The 15,395-nt window shown below is 36.1% G+C and overlaps 1 protein-coding gene across 1 annotated transcript in view; it reads left to right on the plus strand.

The window, feature by feature from the left end:
* The window catches only part of LOC126484896 (dynein axonemal heavy chain 10), a 1,141,797-nt gene that overhangs the window by 109,794 nt on the left and 1,016,608 nt on the right, over nucleotides 1-15,395 (plus strand). The window contains exons 14-15 of the mRNA XM_050108495.1: nucleotides 7,595-7,835; nucleotides 10,930-11,218. Of these exons, the coding sequence (XP_049964452.1) occupies nucleotides 7,595-7,835; nucleotides 10,930-11,218 (530 nt within the window). The remainder of the gene's footprint in view (nucleotides 1-7,594; nucleotides 7,836-10,929; nucleotides 11,219-15,395) is intronic.

The raw sequence follows: 15,395 nt of genomic DNA on the forward strand, positions 1-15,395 counted from the left end.
CCATTGTTTGATTACACAAGGAATTAATACATGGTCCAGTCATGTTAATGTTACTATTGCCTGGATTCAGTGTCATTATGCAATAACAACTCACTGATGGCAGGTGGCAGCACTAGCAGTGGAGGGTGGGTGAATAGTGGGTATGGAGAATAGTACAGGCAAATAGATGAGCAATTGTTGAGCAACTACCTCAATGTGTATCCAGTGGCTACCGAAAATGTCTCCTCAATGACTGTTCAGAAAAATTTACTGTATGTGGAGCTCCACACCAGGTGTCTGGTACATGCCCCCATGCTGACTGCTGTTCATCAATTACAGAGGATGGAATTTGCATGACATTACCACCGCTGTGTGTCCACTTGGTGGCCCTTACAGGCGAATCACATTTAATGCTCCATCAGACAGAAGACAGTTGGTGAGTATGGTATGAAATGTCTGAAAGGCTGGAGAAGGGAGCATTATAGTGTCAGGAATGTTTTCATGGCATTCTCTGGATGATCACATCATTCTGGAAGGCACACTGGATGAACACAAGTATGTGTCTGTCCTTGGGGACCATGTCCTCCCTTACATGTTGTGTGTTTCTCCTCGGCACTGTTTCATCTACCAGCAGGACAATGCAACTTGTCACACAGCTTACATTGCACATGCATGGTTCAAAAAGCACCAGAATGCGTTTCCTGTACTGCCCTGGTCACCAAAATCCCAGGATTTAAGCCCAGTCAAGGATCTGTGGGACCATCTCGATTAGACTGTTCACACCATGGATTCTCAGCTGAGATACTTAGTCCAGCTGGTTCAAGGCACTGGAGTTGGCATGACTCCACATCCCATTTGGTACCTTCCAGAATCTTATTGGCTGTCTTTGTGTATGTCTCACAGTCATCCTCATTGCAAAAGGTGGTTATCAGGCTTCTGACATGTCGTCACATTAATGTGAGTGGACAGTTTTTTTCTGTTGTATATAGATTTTTCATATATACAATGTATTTAAACTCTACTGGAGAGTTAAATTGACAGTGATCAGAAAATCTTCAGTTTGCATAAAGTATCATATGTTTCGGGAATAATTGGTTTGGTTTCTTATTTTCATGATCATGTTAGCTTTGAATATCTTAAGTGGACCAATACTGTTTGCACTAGCAAATTGGACTTATTAAAATGAAATAGGAAGCAGATCCTGTATTAATACTACCTTCATAGTGATCTCAGTGAGATAGCCATAATGGTGGCTAAACAGGCATTTCCCAGTCTGGTTATTTGCGTGCATACTATCAGACTCACCCTTACTTCCACTGTAAAAACTATCTGTAACGTACCATTGGTATTTGTGGTACAAAATAAAAGAATATGACACAATGTTTGAATAAAAATGAGTGATTCTTCTCACCTATAGAAACTTACATTGCAGCTAGGAGGAGGAAAAGTGAAGAGGAAAGTAACAAGTGAAGTATCACAGACAAGAGACTGATATTATTTTTTGAAGACAAGTTATTTACTAAACTGATTGCTCCACACATTATGCATTATGACTGTACATTTCATATACAAGAGTCTTCACATATAGCGCATTAATAGTTGGATGACTATCTGAAAGAATAGTTTTATTAAAACGAGAAAAAAAGAGAAAATAACTAATATATTGTTATATTTCCCAGGTTTTCATGAACCATTTGTTCAATTAATTTATTAAAATGTTCCTACAGTGCTGGGAAAGTACATTCTGAAACATTTATCTCATCTGAATCTGCACACTGTTCTAAAATATCTAATCTCATAACAGTGTCTGAATTTTGTTTTAGATTCATATTTAATTTGCTCAAACATTCATCTACATCATTTGTGACTAAACCTATTTATTTATTTATTTTTAATCCATTTATCACTTTTGGTAATGATGATAGATATGTAAGGATGTAAAGGGATGTGTCACAAGATATGTACATAAAAAGGTAGATGTGTAATTTTTCAGGCATTTGTAAAAGAGATTTCACACATACCTCAACAAAGTATTATCAGATATAGTTAAGAAAATGTATACAGTTGTGCATACATTCACTGACCAGCACACTGTCCTTATATTATTTACATGGAGTTTGCATATGATTCTCTTGTTTAAAAATGTTGTATATTTGCTTCTAATATCTCCTTTACACTATTTTACTTGCATCTAAGAACTCTGTTACACTGTAGCAGCAGACCAAGACCTGTTGATTTCTTCATTTTTGTTTGAAAGCAGACAGTGATTTTAGGCTCTTTATACTGCTTGGAAGTTTGTTATGACTGTTTTGTCACATAGCTTAAGTCTACTTATATTTATGTAGTAGTTTGCTTTACACCTAGTACAGTAATTATGTATATTATTGTTCATCGAAAGAGTACAGTTTATTTTTAAGAATGTAACAGCTTCATATATGTATAGTATTTGTAATTCTTTGTAATTTCTGCAGGACTGCTTGTTTAGATGTTTCCAATGAACCTAATCACATTATTATGCAGTTTAAGGAAGCTACGTATGTGTATACTGGCTGCACTGCACCATACAGATATAAAACAGGAAATCAGTGAATAAATTGGACCATAAAATTTTTTTAATGAACTGTCTTGTTCAGCAATTTATGACTTTTTCTCATGAGAAATATATTTGTGCTAATTTTGGAGCATATTTTATCTACAAGAGTCTCCCATATCATGAAACTACCCACCGTCAATCCCAGGAACGTGCTGCAATTTGCCGTGTTTACCTGAGTTGAAGAGGACCCTGGGTATAAGATGACCCTCTTTTTTCAAGAGACTTCATGATAAAAATTCATTTTTAATGTATTCTGACTAACCAAAATTACAAACTGTTTTACTGACATTAAGTACCCATCTAAAATGTTAGCTTATCTCCCTTTTAAACTTAGGCCCTTTATTGATTGTCTACACTTTGATAATAGAAGAAGAAATAAAATAAAAAGAAATAGTTTATATTAATTTTTTTCTTCACTACCTGTTTTGCATACTAAGCCTTTCATCTGTGGTATCATTGTTTTTAATCATCACCATCACCCTAATACCACAGTTATGAAACATGTATATTCATTGCCACAAATATTTCACTGTTTCTTCTGAATATGTTGTGATACCTGAGGTCTTGGTTACGGTGGAACCTGAGAATACTTTTTGTCGAATACATACCGGATTCTGCTTCTGTATTGACATGATAATGTTACAATATTTCTTGCTTCCAAGCATATCAGCTGCCCATGGCTCTCTCATTAGCTGTGCAGAACCAGCAGCTGACACACTCCAGCTCATTCTCGGTATACCTCACAGCAATCGTTGACAACATTTTTGCTGGCCGTAGATTGATGGTTGTGTTGTGTGCACATACTAAATTTGCATCAGTCTATTGCATGCATAATGCACAAACATTTGCAAATATTTCTGCATAGATAGATCATTGCATGTGGGTAGACCTTTCTACATTCTTCAAAATAAATCTGCACTTATATACAAACAGTTAAAATTGCTCTTTAAAAAAATTTGAAATTACAAAATTGGTGTTATACTTAAAATTCATATTATTAATTGCACAATCTAACACTAATAATTAAATGCATTTCTGGATTAATTTATAAAATAATTATATATTTTAATGATGATTCATGTTTTGTTTTGTAAACTCATTTTCTTTGTACATTCTTTGGAAATTGTGAGTAGTGCAGAATGTAAGTAGTGGTGAGCATGCCTATAATGGAAATGCACATATTTTGGTAAACTAGTCAACAACAATGTAATTATTGGTCTCTTGAATGTGGAAATTGTAAAGTCAGTAGGATTTAGAAGAATGGGGTAAAATGAAAAGATATTCATAACAACAGGCAACTCTTCAACAGTTGTTTTGTCATCATGAACCTAAGATATCATCATTTTCTACTACAGGAAAGTACTTCTAGACAAGACTTTGAGCCATTGACAACAACAATAAGATAATCAAGATAAGTAAAAAGCTCTTCTTTTGTAATCATACCCCTCTCGTAATTTTCAAGAATTTGTGCAAAGATTGAGAACTTTAATGGTGATATGTGGGAGGGTAAGATTACAATGTGAGCTATTTATTATGTTACATTTCTCAATGAAATTTATTATTCTACACTTTATGGTTATTTCTACAATTTTAGACAGTAAAAATGTAATAGTAATACACCTGTTGTTGCCAGGATTCCCTTTCTCTCCCCCTTTATATATGCTTTTCTTTTCTTTAGACAACTTGGAAATATTACTTACTGTCATATTTGATTTATAAAGAATGTGAGAGATCATGTTAGGTATTTAAAAATATGCTTGATTATTTTATCAAACAATGGAAAATCCAGGATGGAATGTAACAAAGTTATGAAAAAATAGGTTGCTACTCATCATATAGTGGAGATGCTGAGTTGCAGATAGGTATGTGTGTCTATGTATGACTCATCATTGTAATTATTTTATTAGTTATTATGTCAGCATTTAATTCCTCTTTCAAACTTAATGTAGTAGATTGCAGTTCTGATAAATCTATGTTATCTCTACATCTTTCTGATGTGATTTGGCAGTATTTGGTTCTAACTTATTGGCTTGTTTGTATAATTTGACATTTTTATCAAAAATAACATTTTCAAATATGACACTTTGAGTATTTAAATCAGCATTGGTTCGTTCTACCTGTGTTCCCAGGTTAATATAGGTATGTCCTACCTCTCCTTTCCAATCAGTATATGTATGTTCTGTCATGTTAGTTACATGTAATTTGAATTTTAATTGTTTGCTAATGTTTTTCAAATGTTCTTCAATGTTCCTATTTAATACTGGCATACAACCAAGATCATAGTCATATTAGAACAACACTCCCCACTTCACAACAGTTACCAGCATTTTCTTAGGAATTTTTACTACAAACCAATCCACTTTTCCCTCAACACATATGTCATGTGAAGCAGAAAATTAGGAGAAAAAAAACCTGGAGTAAATACAGCTCAACAGGTTCTGCCACACAGTATTCTGTGTCGGAATGTAGAATGCCCTGCACCTCCACTAATCAGCAGTATTGTGAAGTTGTTGAGAAACTGGCTATCGTAGTGCCAGCAGTTGTGGAGCTGTGGATCACCCACCACAATTTGTCATTGTCCATCTAGACAGAGGGCCATTGATCTCGCATCTAACTATCCTAATACATCTGCTGTATCAGCAGTTATGTCATGAATTCTACTTGTATGTCATTGGCAATACATTTCTTCTAAATGCTTGTGTTTCAGTGCTTGTATTACTGTGCTCATTGTCTCTCTTTAGTCAGTTATTTATATGGTTGCCAGCAGCTGTGGAGTCATAACTCACCCACCACAATTTGTCATTGTCCATCAAAGCGGCAGGCCATCGATCTCACATGTAACCATCTTAATGCTTCTGCAGTATCAGTTGTTATGTCATTACTTTTACTTTTGCCTCATTGGCAATAAATTTCTACTAAATATTTGTCTTTAAGCGCTTGCATTAATATGTTCATCATCTCTCTTTAGTCAGTTATTTATATGGTTGCTAAGGGCAGTGGTACGATTTTGTAGTAACTCTTCACATAAAATGATTTGATGAATGTTGCTGACACTTCTTGAGTGTTCCATTTTTTAGCTGTTTGAGTTTATGTTATACTTTCAGCAACAATTTGATCTGCTTCCTGCACTAGGGAAACTCAAATGAAATGTTTGTTATCGTACTGTTATTTTTGCACAGTTACTCAGCCCTAAGCCTTGTACCTCAATGCTTCCAAGTGGCATGACATAATTTGAATTTCTTAACCTCTTGCAGGTCGAATGAATGTTCTCCAGCACAGTCACCTCAAATGTGGTATTCTGCTGGAAGGTGTATAGTTTAATGTAGTTTCTTTGTTACCTTTTCTTTGCTATTGACTGTGACCTCTGGAAACTCTGCATCAGGGCTTCTTCTCCAGCTGCAGTGTTATTGCTGTTTGGAAACTTATACTACAATTCTAATGTCTTTAAAGAACATCAGACCTTCTCCCATCATAATAAGCCTTATATTAGTGTAAAACATATATAAATTATTGGACTTATCACATCTCTATTTTCTGTCAGTTATAAGTCCCAACATGGGTTCTCTACATGGAAAGACATTTTAAAATAATGGTTCATTTGTCTCCTCTGGAGTGGTGTGTACTATGACAGAGTATAATAACTAGTATAAGATATTGCTTCTTGCTTATAAGGCACATTATTCACAATTTGATTTTTACTGGATTGGAGATACCTGCAGAAATGTTTCTACTTTTTGAGAAATCAGAGGAGTTAACTGTTGGATCTAATCACTTGCATTGTTATATGAAATACTCCATAAATATTGCTGAAATAGTTACTGCTCTGAAAGTCCATTTGTTCATTGGATATATGGTCATTGAATTTCATCTTCTGGAGTATATTCCTAGTAGCTGTAACAAAATCTAAATTTCACCCATTGTTTTCAGTATACAGGATAGTGAGAATGTCTGTTAAGTCTCTCATTGTATGTTTGTTGTTGAGCATGTGGCTTGCTACTGTGGGCGTTACCGTGTGGCTATATCTGAAAGCACTTTTGTGCTCATGGGATCTTCTATTGAATATTCACCCAGTTTTTCTAATGTACAATGAACGGACATCGTTTTTGCAAAGTTGGTACATTCAACTACCACCAGTCATGGGTATTGTGTGGCATACAGTGTGTGGCAGGTAATAAACAGGTAACCATCTGGATAGCTAGGCACTGCCACAAAAATACTTCAATAGAGGGAAAAATTAAATCGATTTACACAAAGATGAATTCCTTCCTTCTCACTTATGGTATTGACAGTGTCAGCGTGTCAACAACCTACTACTGATGAATGCCACCACAAATTAAATAGATCAGCTACTAGCTGAATTCAACTCCCTACATAATAACACAAATTTTGTGGCAGAATATTACGTGAAACGTTCTATAAATTTCCTGTTTCTAACAATCAGGAGTGAAAATGCCATATTTTGCTGTATATAGAAAATTAACAGCCACAGACATCACAATAGACAATGTATCACATCGTCCTAACTGACACTAACAGGCAGCATTCAGATTCATATTACACAGAGTGCACAATTTGTTACTAGAACAATACACACTTCAGTCACAAGTAAACCTAATCAAATAATTAGCAACAAACGATTGCTAATCAACAATATTAATGGACCAGCAATGTCTGAAAATTCAGAAAAGACTCAAAGACAGAACATACACTGAAAATACACTAAAATCAGCACCTAAATACATGACCGTACCTAATTGGGGGAAAAAATTGAGAACTGCTTTTTCTACTACTTCCACTGCCATACTTCTGTAACTGAATTTTGCAACCGTGAATTTATGGATGACTGTATTAATTATTATTTGGTTTTGAGCTGTCCTGTGAATTCATTGGAAAATCATATTGTAGGTTAGCTGAATTCTGTTACTGTATTACATGAATAGCCATACAAATATCTTTCCTGAAATCTAAAATGCATTTTAGCTTCTATCATAAACATAATGCTGTGTAATGAAATGTTAATAGACTGCTCGTGAGGCATGGGCAAAGACACTGTGGGTAAACTTGAACCCACAAGTTCTTCTTGATGGAACTGAAGCATTCATGAAAGAATTCCGCAAATTGCCACCAAATGTCAAGAAAATACCTGTTGGACAGGAGTTGAATCTTATTCTGAAGCAGTTTAAAAATTCTATACCACTTTTTGTTGAACTGAAGAATGAGGCACTTCGTGAGCGTCATTGGAATGAACTTATGGATAAAACTGGTAAGAAAATACATATTTGAGACATCAGGTAAATGTCATAATTAATCAGTGATGTGTAAAATACGTGTGGTTATATGCTAAATAGTTATGATAAAAAGGGTTTTATGGCATTTTTTAAAAGTATGTTCACAGTGACATTCTAATGAAATGCTCATCATTCACATGTAATGCAGAAGAATTGTTCCAACACCAAGGTGCTAAAGATATGTACTAAACTTCTAAAGATCACTTCTAATCATCAGCATATTCTACAGTTTCTATCCCCTGTTTGGATCTACTTTGACCCTAAACCTCTCCATAGTTTTCTTTCCTCACCAGGAATGATTAATCGTAATGATGATTATTGAACTGTCTTTTTTTTTTTATCATATCCTTACTAAAGAATACATTATTACAGCTTATAAGTTATGTTCATCATAAATAGTAGTTTACAGTAAAAACTTCACAGATCTTGTTACAAAGTTAATATGACTGTATAAATTTGTAGATATTTTAATACACACAATGTGTTGTAGGGCTTTGTACAGTGTCAGAATACCTACCTGATCCAAACAAAAGCTACAACATCCACTTCCGCACTCTTACGTGGCTCATTCTCCACTAACAACCTTTTATTTTATGGCCCTGCACTCATTTCTCAGAGATAATGATTTACACTCAAAGAATAAATTCTAAAATGAAATCCATCTTTATTGTCTGCTACATCTGTCAACATACATTGTTGACAATAATGGATGTTTTAGCTGGAAGAAGGAAGAAAGGAAAATTGCAGTTTAGAATCCCACTGACAGTGAGATAATTAGAAGTGGAGAAGGATGAATCAGGAAATCAGGTATGTCTGTTTCAAAAGAATGGTCCTGGAATTTGCTTAATGCAGTTTACAGGAACTGCAGAAAAAGCTAAACCTGGAATGTCTGGATGCAGATATAAACAACTGTCCTCCCGCATATAAGTCCAGTGTATGATAGCTATGCCACCCCATTCAGTGTTTTTTACCCTGTGACTAGAAGTCCATGGAAAGCAAAATGCCTGCATAATTTTAATACTAAAGTCTGCCATATGTTTGCTGCAAATTATCTAGCCATGATTGTGAATGCAGGACTCTTGTATCTGGGCTATTCAGTGATTCACTGCCTTCACAAGGGTCTGCAATATGTGATGATATCAGCTGGTTTAACATGAAACTTCCTACAGTAATTAAGTCACCTGTAGTTTAGTGAGTTATTGTGCTAATGAAAACCTTTCGGAATATTTGAGTCACCTATAATTCAGTAAGTCATTATAAAATCACGTTTATTCAGGAGACACCAGTACAATGGCCTCTTCCTTTATGTTCCATTTTATTTATTATTTGAAATTTGGCTTTCAGATACTGTTTTCTGCAATGAGATAAGTTCCTCTGCAGTCTGCTCAACTAGGAAATAAGATATTTTCCTCTTTTAAATTTTTATTTTTTTGTAATTCCTTAAAAGTGATCTAATTCTTTTATTTTCTGTTAGCTTTATTTAAATTTATTTATACATTCATGCTATACTGTACGATAGTCTTAAACGTAGTACACTATATACCTCAGTGACTTACCATTGACAAATGAAAAACTTTTACAATGTCAGATTAAAAATTATTCATTTAAGACAGTCTACATGCAGTTTAATAGTCACTAGATATATCCTTTCCCTTATGTAAACCAAAGATCGGGACACTACACATTTTTCTCCTTGCTCGTGACTGAGCATCATCATCTAATTTAATAACATTTCATTCTCATTTGTAACTGCTACTTCACAGTCACAAAAACAGTTTTGATTGTTAGCTTCCACATTGCCAATACAAATATCATGTTCATAAGGTACAGTTAACTGTTGCATTTAAAGATACAATCGTGTAGTGAAGTTCCTTTAAAACAGGAGTCATAAATCATCTGAGGAGCCCTGCTTCTCAACGTGATGTCCTTATTGTTGCATCTCTATCAATATGAAGACAAATACAACCTCTGTGTGGGCTGACAATGCATGTTTAAGCATCTCTCAGCTCAAAAATTTCTTTTACGGTTGCTTATGTATGAGTATGCATCAGCAAGGCAGCCATCAAAGTAGAGTCTATAGAAGTGGTAAGTCATGAATACTTGGTTGGAGGAAGTGTTTGATAGAAAACCAAGTATTGTACTGAATTTTACAATTGCATCTTGGAAGACTACTGAACAGTAGTTCACAAGCAGTCCTAGATTGAAGCATTCACGAAAGCTGTAATTTTATTCAAATTTTTGTACTGTAATTCAATAATACACCTGCTTATCTATCCAAGTGTATTAAAGGGCCCAGTTAAGGGCAAAAGACAGAACAATGATCCTGGATTGAATCCACATCATGCATTAACATTGGGGGTTGATGTGCCGGTCAGCCTGGATGGTTTTCAGGCAGTTTACCACATTTACCAAGGTAAATACTGTGTTGGTTCCCATGTTCTGGCTCACATACATGTTGTACATACACTCTGAAAACTGGTATCACATTTGACCATGAAGTTAGAAGAGATGCAAACAGAATGGGTACACATTTTTCTTCCTGAAGAGAAGTTGGAAGTACCTTACAAATGCCTTGGGAGTGATGACCCTATCCTAGTAATAGTGTGTATTTGGCTATGGTTGATTCTGTGTGAAATTGAGGAAGAACCATGTCAGTCCCAACCTGGCTTTGGGTGGATAAAGGGCACTGGAGATAGGAAGGCGACAAGGAATTCTGTAATGTCTTTTGAAAAAGGATATTAGAAATAACAGTGACATCATAATCCTTTTCATTTAATAAACTTCACCCAGTCATTATTACATAATAATGATGAAATAACCCATCACCAATAAGGAGAGAAGTAATATCAATCAAGTGAACATCAAAGGGCTATCTCTCATCCTACATTACATCTATTTCAAATTCTGTCTAATTGTGCATTCATGTAGAAAATGGAACTTACTTCCAGTTCTTAAGCATTATCTCCTTATGAGAGTGTGGTGCCTTATTTTTTCTTATCTTTCTTTCTTTCTTTTATGAGATCAAAGATCACCTTACAGAGGATAATGTGCAGCTATATTCCATTTTAGGACAGCATTTTGACATGGCTGCAGATCGCTTCACTTTGGAGAACATGTTTGCCATGGAACTTCATAAATACCAAGATATTGCTGAAGAGATTATCAACAATGCAGTGAAGGAATTGTCGATAGAGAAGGGTGTGCGTGAGGTGTCAGAAGTTTGGAGTTCTCTGAATTTCATTGTCATCCAACATACTAAAGCAGGTGAAGATCGTGGTTACATACTTGGACCTGTTGAAGAAGTGGTTCAGGTGCTCGAAGATAACACCATGAATCTGCAAAGTATGGCTGCATCACAGTTAGTACACAAACATATAATTTCTCTAATAGTAATATTCATTATATTTTAAAATAATTAAATTACCAAATATTCAAACAATTTGAAAATAAATCAAAACAGAAATTCTGATGATGTCAATAGTGATTGGCTATGATAGCAATTAATGAGTAATGTATATTCAGATACTCATTTTACTAAGGTTTGAAGCCCTGCTTGCTGTTCTTCCATGTTTGTGATTTAAAATTGGGTTGTTTTGAAAATCAACCTTATGCAAACACAATTAGTTAATTTTTGTATTTACCCATACATGTTTCGACTCCTGTGTGTCATCTTTGGTGGGTCAAATTTTTATTTCTTGAAATGCAGTATTTAGTGATGTAATTTTGAGAAATAAAAATTTGTCCCACAGAAGATAACACATAGGTCTCGAAACATGTCTGGGTAAATACAAAAATAAAGTAATTGTGTTTGCATGAGGCTGAGTTTCAAAACAGCCCAAAAGTATTCAGATATTCAATAACTCTGGGTCTTAAATTTTATTCTAAATATTTTCTTGCCCTATAAGAAATAAACAACTGTCTGAACTAGATAGTTAATATGCATGTAAACAATATCTACTTATTGCAAACGTAAGAGAAAAGAAGACTTTATTGGTTCCATCAGTGGAGTTTTTCTCTATAACACTGAGTTGTCTACCTATTCTTTGCACTGCCTTAGACATATGGTGAGCAAAATGGAGAGGAGCTTTCAGAACAATTTTTCTATGTGGTTTATATACTTTAGTATGTAGGCTATTCTTCATTTACTTGAATCATTAATGCTAACTTTGAAATGTCAAATTTTGGGAGTCGGTGATGTTAACATTTTGCACTCTGTTGTTCAAAAGTTGTTCCTGTTGTAATGAAGCCTGTATTAATTGTTGTGAAAATTCTGCACTCAGTAGGATGAGCAGTTGGGAATATTTCAGCTTCAGAACTGAGTGGAGGATGGTGGTCAACTTCTCATGATATTAAAGATTTTATAAGTGCATGGAATTCAATTATGAAGGCAAACTTTTATTTTTTATTTTATGTAGCATGTTTTACTTAAATGGTAATATAATTCTAGGCTGACTCATAATTAACAAGACTGGTGTGAAGCAGAGTACTTACCTCTGGAAACGTTTCACAAGATTGTGAACTTTGAGTTCTCACATTGTTCATTTAATTCATTGACTCTGGCTACTGAGTTTAAGGAACTGACTTTGTGCATCTTTTCTTGGATGATCTCTACTTGAATGACACTTTATAACCACAGTATGGTCAATTTATTATGAATTTAGTCTGTCAAAGATACTTCTTCCTCTTTGTTACAATATCTTTTTCCGTTAATGCAGCAATTGATATGTGTAATACACACTGCCAATTCAGAAAATTTTATAGCCATACAATCAGTATCACTAGCACCTGTCACATACAATTGGTATTTTCTATCCACTGCTTAAGAGCAGCCTGCCATTAGATATTTTTAACGTTAAGTTCCTAACACTGACTAGGTCCCTCTGTCCCTGAGTAATATGATATATTGAGATGTTCCTGACTATGGCCCGGACAACTGTATTCTGGATGTATGAATACTGAATGTTTATATTGTGCATATAAACTCACACATTAGAAGAAGAAATTGTTCCTAGATTTTTTTAAAAAACATTACAGGATAAAGATTACAATCTGTGCAGCTCCCAGAAGAGAAGGAACAAGAAGAGAACACTTCTTAGCCTCTACTCCTATGCGTTTACAAGCAAAAGCATTGCCCGCCCCCCCCCCCCCCCCCTCTCTCTCTCTCTCTCTTTTGGTGAATATCCCAGCACTCCAGCAACTGAAAAGATGCAAAATGAAACAAAACATTGTGCAAGTGCTAAAGTAGAGGAAGGACAGCAATTTTTAACTAAAAGTGATTTTCTGCCCACCATCTAAAATTTCAGACCTGCTGGGATCAGCAAAGGATGACTTATTGCTGCAGAAGGTGGGAATTTACAAAATATCTTGCCAGATTGGTATGGCCTATATAGAATACATAAGATGGAAGAATGCTGCACAGAACATAAATGTTGCACTGCAACCCAGAAAGTATGCAATTGCGGAACATTAATTTTGGCCACAGCAACATCCTTTTGGGACTCTATTATAAAAGAATGTGTTGAAATACCCATCACGGAAAATCTAATGAACCGTGACAGCAGCTACCTGCTGGATAATGAGTGGAATCCCATCATCTACGAGATTTGTCCCAGGCGAAGATGCCAGAATACTCTGATGACTGCGGTGAGTAGCAGTGCCAAAGACAGCTGACCATTGCAGATCCATCAGCGGGGGCACTGCCACCAGTGGTATGGTCCTTCTGACACTGTGACTCGGAAGCATGTGCAAAATACTTTCAGTGTGCTATATAGGATGTAGTGGAGAATGTCTTCATCAGTCTTTGATGGCTCACCTGAAGACAACTGGAATGTGTCCAGTTGAAATATTGTGGAGTGAAGTTTATGACAACCAGCTGCAATCCTGAAATTTCTTTGAACATTTAATTCGCCGGGAAAATTTTAAATTTCATAATGTGGTTGATAATGAAAGGAATGCTGTGTCATGCTACATTTAAAAGATCATCTTGAAACATACCATATCAAAATATCATTATAATTTTTTTTGTTTACATATACATATCCACAGTTCTAGTACACAATAAAATCCCTTTGTGACAGTACTGTAATGCTGTTGCTAAATTTTGAGTGTTACTGACTTAAAGAAGCTGTATTGCAGTTATGTGTGAGGCAAGTTGGCAGATACAGAGGTGCTATATGTAATTTCTCAAGCAAGCCTTTTTGTATACTGTAAGGCATGAGGGTTAAGCCACATCTGACAACATTGCAGAAAGGCTGTTCCATGACAGGCTGGCCTGTGGTATTTTTCCACACTATTACCCAACAGAAGCATTGATCTGTATGTTCCTGGAAGCAGTTTAATGTCACAACAAGGGTGCTATTAATTGCCATAAATACTCTCTGTTTCTAACACAGTTATCCACAGTTTGGCAGCACTCTCCACATATCAGTCTCCAACATGCTTTGGGCTAGCCAGCAGCTGACACCAGTCTGACCAGCCAGCTGCAACAGACCAGCTCACTGTTCTAAGTTCACCATGTAGGACTTAGGCAACACAATGGGAAGCCATCCCCCAGGTGCACAGCAGCACCAAACTTCTGCCTTGGAGGGCAATGGTTCATACCTTATGCTGTACTTCCTCCATACCTTTGCACCAGGCTTAGCTTCTAACCCAGTAGCCACAGCTGTGTATGGGAATTCAGGGGATTAACACATCAATGACAGTGCTCATTCATGGCTGCATAGTGTTAGCTCAGGTAGGAGCTACTGAGTGGGGTAAACAGTGGCAGAAAAGCAGGACACAAGACATCAAAAGGCCATCCCACCACCACAGTCTTCCAATGTCAATGGCATCACCTGTGGACCATGTTCCTGCAGAAGGTGAATCCGAGGGCAGTGTAGCACTCCAGCATTGTAATTCAAGATGAATAAAATAACTTGTATCTTACAGTGGAGTTTTCCTAGTCACCCCTGGCCAGCACCACCACCTCCGCAACACACCAGAACACCATCTCTAAAGCATAGGGGCCCCCATAACCCCTGATCATTGTAGAGTGATGTCACAAGTACTTGTGGTCCATGCCTGGCAACTGGTGCCTGCACAGTCGACCTTCATGTAGCATGGCTTCACAACTACAGCTTGCCGTTTTGTCAAACAGTGATGAGGGAAGGTGATTGGACTATTGGATAAATGGTCACCAGTGAATTTCAAATGCAAGGTCTACCAATGTCAAGGTGTGAACCACTTAAACTGCAGTCAAAAGCTCTATGAATTAATTTGCATGTTATTGTGCTGCAAGGTACTGGAAGTTGGTCTGGGTGAATGTGGGACTGGAATGATCTGTTAATGCATTTTGCTTCATTGGACTGCTGGCAGAAATGGTGTGTTAGAGTAATCATGTTACTTTGTAAGGAGAAGCTTAATATGCACATGGTAGGAATTGGACAGGAAGGTAGTTGCTTTGAATTTAGGCAAATTTGGTGCCAATGGAATACAGTTCATGAAGGGAATTTTGGTAGCTTATCTGGAAATCTGAATGACATGGGTAGGGACTCAGT

This window comes from Schistocerca serialis, chromosome 6 (assembly GCF_023864345.2).
Source record: "Schistocerca serialis cubense isolate TAMUIC-IGC-003099 chromosome 6, iqSchSeri2.2, whole genome shotgun sequence".
Classification (NCBI taxonomy): domain Eukaryota; kingdom Metazoa; phylum Arthropoda; class Insecta; order Orthoptera; family Acrididae; genus Schistocerca; species Schistocerca serialis.